Here is a 7,835-nt window from a genome sequence, read left to right as displayed (position 1 = left end):
TAAGTATTGTCAGTTTCCTTATCAGTATAATGGCTCGGGCGGGGCAGATTACTTGCCTTCGGTAAGTCGTCTCAGTGAAGCAGCACTAAATGAAAAGAGCGGTTGAAATCCGCTCTGCAACAAGGAGGCACATTGCACGTACATGCACCCTAAGGATTCCTTCGTCATATGATTGAAAAATTGTTGAGTACGACGTTAAACCCCAAGCACGCACTCACTCACTTAACTGGTTACCCACACAAGGTTGTCGGTCTTCCTCAGTGACAGCTACCACAAAACAGAAGTTCGCATTTAGTGCCGTGGTGCTGCAAAGTGTTTTATTGAACTTTTGAACTCAATGCCATTATGCACTAAATGTAGTCAACAGCTTTCCGCTCAGACTAAATTTCGTTCTATTTATTAATCGGGCCAATGCATCTGCGCTGTCTCCTCTCATTTGTGCCGTCAAGTCTTGTCTACAAACCATCGATTCATTTCGTGGCGGTGTATAGGTAACTCCTGAGAAGGCTTCCGAGTTAAAACAAAATATGATAACATTTGGCTTAGAAATTACTATTCGACTTTCAGTCACATTTTCCCCCCGTGTGCATGCGCACTACGTCTCCTTAATTCGTTATGTACACAACACGAGCTAGCTGGTTGCATTCGTCAGTTATGTATCGTGCTCTTGGTGAGCTGGAGGTAGGCGGAGAAAGGTGACAATCAGTTTGAACAGAATTTAAACTTTCCCTATTCAACAACTTTCCATGAACTGGTCATCGTTGACATTCCCCCGTGTCAATGATTATATGAGTTTGCCCTGTGGACGAAACCATTTTATTAGACAGGGATGGTGATAAGCCAGTTGGATATTACACACTCTGTAAGTTACCTGTTAAAGTAATTATTAATCATGAAAAGAAAATAAAAATATTCAGAAGTATAACAAATACTGGTCTGGCATTGAAAGCCGTGTGACGTTCAGCGTGTATGACAAATATGTTTTATAGAGGCCTCCACAATCAACCCTGATCTAAGTTGATCACCGCTGTTGCTGCCCCCCCCCCTCCACCTTCCCACGTAGCCATGCGCTATCCGAGGATTCCGCTGATGGCGAAATACTGTAATGCAACCAGTCATACGCAAATCAAAACGCTTCGCCGAAGTTACTGTAAATTAAAGGGAAAAAATGTGCTAGGAGGTTCTGTGGATGACTTTATTAGCCAAATGTTCACGTAACCAATTGGCGGGAACGATTGGTCTGTTTTCGCTTTGTGGTGAAACCGAACGATCGGTTATTCAAGGCATAAAACCCCGTAACAGATTTTTTGGCTACGTCCACCACCCAAATTTCATGGTCTGATTAAATATATTGTAATAAAGTTTAGTATTTTTCAAGTTACACATTTTGCTTTGATTCATTCACCTTACAGTGCCACTCATGTCACACATTTTGCTTTGATTCATTCACCTTACAGTGCCACTCATGTCACACATTTTGCTTTGATTCATTCACCTTACAGTGCCACTCATGTCACACATTTTGCTTTGATTCATTCACCTTACAGTGCCACTCATGTCACACATTTTGCTTTGATTCATTTACCTTACACTGCCACTCATGATTTCTTCTTCTGAAGTTGGATTAATTTAACTTTAATTTAACTTTAGGTGAAATATATATATATATATATATATATATATATATATATATATATATATATATATAACCAGGAGAAAGAAATGACAGTTTCCAGTATCCAAAATATAACACAGAAAAACTCAAATAATTTCAATGGTGAATAAAAAGAATTTTTTCCGTCTTTTTCTGGATACAAAAATATGAATGCCTCTCGCATATTTATTATCCCAAAAAGTACACTATGACATTTTTGTTCTCCCTACTCATTTTAATCTTTTATAACCAATGAACTGGGATAATATAAAAAATTATCCCTGAGCCTGGATTTGAACTTGTCATACATGAATCCTAAAAAAAACACACACACACCTTAATTAAAGAGGGAGATCAACTTCTTGGTGAGACCAGAATTTGATGACCAAAATAGTTTAGGGTCAACAAACTGAGACAATTTCAATTTTTTTAAGGTCACTTTGGCAAATATTTTATGTGGTTTAATTTATAAAATCATCCTAAATGTATCAACCATAAATGTGGCTGTTCAAGTAGTTGCACAAAGATAAATTTTAAAGCAAGTTAAATGTTAGTGGTAACATTTTGGTCACCATAAATTGGTAAGACAAATATGAATTGTTTCACAAGATTACTTTGATACAGGGATTATAGCTACAATAAATACAATTCGCATACAATTTATAAAATTTAAAATAAATGTACCCATTCCCTAAATATTAATACCTTAATTTATGTAAATATTGATCAAACCTGTGGACAAAGTGTGTAAACTGACAAAGTGAGTTCAAATGAACAAATATACACACATATATCTATCTACATATCTAACACCTTCATGATGTTTTCAGCCACCAGTTTCCCAGCCTGAAAGTCTTATGTAAAATGAGAAAACAAACTGATTAACCACGAAATCAGTATGAACTTATAACGGGTACTTGATTTAAGATTTTATATTCAACAAAGGCCCTCAAATTTCGCCCATAACTACGTTGCACATTTTGCCTCATTGTCGGAGTTCCAATGATCATAGAAAGGTGCTATCAGGTTAGTTTGGATGGTAGAATAATATCCTATTTTAAAAAAGCAAGTTTCAGCACCACAAGTAATTTTTTATAACATTTATTTGCAGCTAAAAATGCAATTTCTGTGCGAAATTTTAGATCATTTACCGAAATTTCTGACACTAGCCACAACTTAAGCTAGCCTTAGTTAATGTGTCTTCCTCTGTATAAGCCACCTAATTACAAAGTTTTACCTAAAAACATGAAAAACTGCCAAGTTCCTTTAGAACCAAATGTGATGCCAAGGCCCCTTTACAAATCTATCTTCTGAGATCACAATACATTGATCAAAACACTATATTAAAGATCATGTGACTTACAAAAAAAAAAAAGCTACAAAAATGCATTTTGTTACAGGTACAAAGTTTTATGCAAACGGTTGGCCTTGAGAACTGGACACTCTGCAGAAGCACATATGCTTAGCCGAATAATTTGTCCCTTACATGTTGCAAATTGTTAGCATACAGCTGTATATTGTTAGAAAGGTTTACAGAGAGGTTAAGGGAATTTTTAATGCACATGACAATAAAAAAAACGTGGACAGTTGTTTAGCAGTTATCATTCAAAGCATGATGACTTACATAGGAATTCCATGTACACAGGAATTCATGTCATGTTCTCTGAATGACCTGGTATTTGAGAACCATGGAATGTATGCGAGGTTAAACAAATATAGCTCTCTAAAAATGAAGGTAAAAAAGGGATTTTTTAAATGTATCACTTTTCTGGAACATTTCAGTAACTGTTAAGCCTTCTGTACCCAAGGTATCGCGATAACATTTCAGCCATATTAAACCGTTACATAGGTACTGCAATTCCGAGGGAATCTAGTATTTCATTTTCTAAAATTACAGGACACTTATAAAACACACATGGTTAATATGGTGATTCAAAAAGCCGATGTTAAATGTTCCTTGTATAAATGAAGCGTCTGCAAACACTCCTAATTATCCTATCACAGTTCCCATACAAGGGTAAACAAAATAACTGATGTCATAATCAACAAGTTTGCTGCAATGCCCTGAAGTTAACCATAGCTGAGAAGACCTGAACTCAATGAGAAATTGTTCCACCTGTAAAAGTTTAAAATTGTTCTCAAAAGCTAACATCCTTTTTAAAATGTAATGCAAATGAGACAAGCAAAATTGACTTTACTGGTATACTGAAACAAAAGCATCTTTTTCAGAACTTCCACGATCTGTTATTTGGCAAAATCCAGAAGTAATCCGAGGTAACACTATCGTTTCTACCTTCTTCTCTAGAGAGCTATGCCTGCTTGACTGTCCTTCAGGCATCAAAAAATGCTTTATGATAAAATGGTGAACACTACTCCCCACCCAGGGGACTCAGTAGTCTGGGACGGGAGTGAACATCATCCTCAGGAATTCAGTGTAGTTCAGCTCCCCGGACTGGGGTACATTCGCCTCTCTTAACATAGTGTCCACTGAAACAAATCATACAATAACACAAGTTGTGTGTCAAAAATTATTTGATAAGAAAAGATGATAAAAAAGAAAAAGACAAAGCAAAATACTTCCCAAATACTACAGGTTTATAACTACATGAAACACTTTTAAGTTTCTTTTTCTGATGGGGGATTAAAGATTCTGAAAAGCAACAATGCCGCTGTGGTCAGGTTTACACCGTCATTAAAAAATTATCTGAAGGGGGAAGGGGGTTTCGGGCAACATGACCCTTTCAGAAAAATATAGGGTAGGAAGGGAGGGGGGGAATTTATAATTTTGTTCTGGTTGATAAAAAAGATAAGAATTTTAAAACATTAACACTGAGTGAAAAAAAAAAAAGCAAACTCCATCCAAATCACAATGAAAACTTTTGAATGGGGCATTCTTTTTGGAAGGTTGGTGGGGTCACCCACAACAAATATATTTTTAATAATGGTCTTACAATGATTAATTTATTTATTTGATTCAGGTTTAAAGCTTAGTACTTTAAACAGTCTGCACGCACAAAGCTGTTTTTGACTTAAGTCCAAATTTAAAAACTCTTTACGATGCTTAGTTTTTGATACTGGAAGTTGAAATTTAGACATGTTCGTCTTTAAATAATTCGGATGAGGGGGACAAAAATTCAAGTTCCAAAGAACAAAAATAAGCTTTAAGTACGCATTTCAAATTTTGACTTACAGACTTAAAGTCAGAAATTGTTTTGTGAAATAGGACCCAGGTTTAGGGATAATGATTTATTTTTATTTATTTTATTGGTGTTTTTCTGGCGGAAACCCACAACCATCCGTACGTTGCTGCAAGCCTTCCCAATTACAGCAGGAGAGGAAGCCAGCATGAGATGGACTTGAACTCACAGTGACCACACTGGTGATAGGCTCCTGGGTCATTACGTTAGGGGTAATAAAAGCCAAATAGGAACATTTAATATAGGAATGATCTAATGGAGCACCTTTCGCAAAACAGCCTCATAAAACAGTTTTTCAGAAGGCTACAAAAGCCAGGATACTTAATATCAAACACTGACCTTCCTTCGTCGTTAGTTTATCCCCGAACCCGGTCAGGATGTTTCTCAGTTCCTTTGTGGACACGGTGCCTTTCCGCTTTACGTCATGAGCCAGGAACGCCTTCAGAATTTCATCGCTACAATTTTCCGTCTGCGAGTGTTCATACATGATATCAAGAAAAGTCGCAAACTCTATGACACCCTCTCCTGTGAAATAAATTCATTAATCTAGTGAATGGCGCTTCATACCGAACTTAAGAATATTATTTTGGGGCCTCCGTGGCTCAGTTGGTTAGCGCGCTAGCGCAGCGTAGTGACCCAGAAGCCTCTCACCAATGCGGTCGGTGTGAGTTCAAGACCAGCTCATGCTGGCTTTCTCTCCGGCCGTACGTGGGAAGGTCTGCCAGCAAAGAATATTATTTATTTATTTATTTGATTGATGTTTTACGCCGTACTCAAGAATATTTCACTTATACGACATCGGCCAGCATAATGGTCACAGGAATGAGATTATTAACACTGATGCTTTCACAGTCAATGTTATTTTTTCCCTGAGTGTTAAACTTTTTCTTGGTGCTCAAGAATTGTTCGCTTATACATGATGGCTGTGGCCATGGAGTGGATGACACCGCAGCACCAGTTAGTGCCATGGGTGGATAGGAGTATAAAACCACTGGCCTTTGGTAAGTAACTGAGGAACTTTCCCCCACTTGTGACGCACAGATTTTAACATCCAACCTGCAGAGTTAATGTATAAAAAGAAATATATCGTAACTAAGGCAGATGGCAAAACACAATTGTTGAGTTTAATTTACTTATCTCTTTTATTTATTTGCTTCTTGCTGAATACTGTTGAACTGAACTCTAGATTTTTTCCACCTTTTATGACAGCAGTCAGTATATTTTAAAACAATGGAAATATAAACATCAAAGTAATTTGTGTATAGCAACGCTTTCAAAGACATTACATTAGTGTCACCAACACTAGTTCTCCGCCAGCAACCAACACTTTCCCCCCTACCCAATCGCCCCCCCCCCCCCACTCCCACACAGGTAATACACCCCTCCTCCCTTTCAGCCTCCACTACCCACCTGACACACTTTTGGTGAAGTATTTATGTACCTCCTCGCCAGTGGGACTATAACCAAGAGACAACATAATCTGTGACAGCTCATCCTCCGATTTTATCTTCCCAGACTTCACGTTAAAATGAAAACACTCCTTGAACTCTGAAATAAAAAAAACAGACAGTATCTTCACTATGTAACATACTGTATTACCTAAAACTTCACTCAAACATGTTCATTTCAAGAGACAAAAAATGGATATAGAACATCACTTTTGGTGCTGAAACTTACATTTCTTCGGACCTACACTGTAGGATTTCGCACTAGATTACTAGTTTTCCTTTACTGCCCGCACCTGGGGCGTATTACCCAACCACACACCACCCCAAACACCTACTATAACTAGTAGGTTCAATGCTTTCCTAAGGGGTCAGCGGAGTTTCCACCACCCATATATATACACTTGATCAATTGCACACATGCCTACAGTTAATAATAGTAACATGCAATCTTCTTCAGAAATCATGCTTGTGTTAAGCTAATTTGCAATGTACCTATAGGACAAGTATGTGAACAATTATTTTGATTAGAATTTGTTCCTTTCTACGCACCTACATGTACCTGTAATTATGCATCAGAACTCATTAATTCAGGAGTTTTTTTTTTCCCCCACACAAATTGGCACAAAAGGTGATTTTTTAAAAAAAATCAGTTGAAATACTTATAATGAAAAATAAAAGTTGTTCCACTGTTTTCATCAATTTTCCAACTATTCTGCTGGGAGATCAATTTAGTTATCAAGTACAGTTGGTCTTAAGTAGCTTCCTAGTCCAATAGGACAGCCAGAAATGAGTAATTTAGTTGTCGATCAACCTTTACATTCCCTGTCCAAAGCCAGGGTCGATCCTGGACCTTGTGCGACTGAAATAAAGAAGTGCACCTCGGCTTGCTTCTGTGTGTGGTACCTGTAGCACTTAACTTAATTCGGTTATTAACTGTCCTTATCTTTTGACCATGATTAACAGATCACTGTATCTCCAACTTCAAACATAAATATACACTGTAATCATGATTTTGATCGATTTTAATATCTTTCATTTGAGTTCCAGTCGGTATGCATGTGGGAAACCAGGCTTTTTATCTGCAAAATTGACCTATCCTGGGTTTCCGAATGTGCTTCCGCACCATCATTTCGCTACTTACCATCAATGTCTTTCTGGCTGAAATGCTTGGCCTAAAATTAGAAATATGAAACACTGATAAATTGTTTGTTATCAATAGAAAACAAATATGAATAATTTCCGATCGATTTTGTCAAAAAGTCAGGAAATACCTGAGAAAATGATCTCTTACCATTTTCTTGTTGGACAGGCACACCCTTCCCCTAGTTGATGTCGATTATCTCCCTTTATCGCTGAATTCATGAAAACCCTAACCTGCATCAAAGATAACAGATATACTTACTGGAGACAAATGAGGCGCCTATTGAATCTCAAAATACTTATTCAGTCAAGAATGTCACCAAGGAAAATCAGATACAAATACAGTCTAACTGTGTTTTACGACAGATATCCATTTTTCATAACCACATTTTGATC

At 37.2% G+C, this 7,835-nt stretch overlaps 1 protein-coding gene across 1 annotated transcript; it reads right to left on the bottom strand.

Moving 5' to 3' along the window:
* Nucleotides 1-1,782: 1,782 nt before the first annotated feature.
* Nucleotides 1,783-7,631, bottom strand: LOC135462803 (calmodulin-like protein 4). Its single transcript, XM_064740074.1, has 5 exons — nt 7,591-7,631; nt 7,441-7,471; nt 6,262-6,399; nt 5,191-5,376; nt 1,783-4,141 (listed from the first exon to the last, which is right to left on the bottom strand). The coding sequence occupies exons 1-5, from the start codon at nt 7,591-7,593 to the stop codon at nt 4,044-4,046; spliced, it is 456 nt and encodes a 151-aa protein (XP_064596144.1). The 5' UTR covers nt 7,594-7,631; the 3' UTR covers nt 1,783-4,043.
* Between the last annotated feature and the right edge of the window lie 204 nt (nt 7,632-7,835).

Source organism: Liolophura sinensis, chromosome 2, assembly GCF_032854445.1.
Source record: "Liolophura sinensis isolate JHLJ2023 chromosome 2, CUHK_Ljap_v2, whole genome shotgun sequence".
Taxonomy (NCBI): domain Eukaryota; kingdom Metazoa; phylum Mollusca; class Polyplacophora; order Chitonida; family Chitonidae; genus Liolophura; species Liolophura sinensis.
Note: the sequence above shows the minus strand (reverse complement) of the source record. Positions and strands in the feature narration are given on the sequence as shown.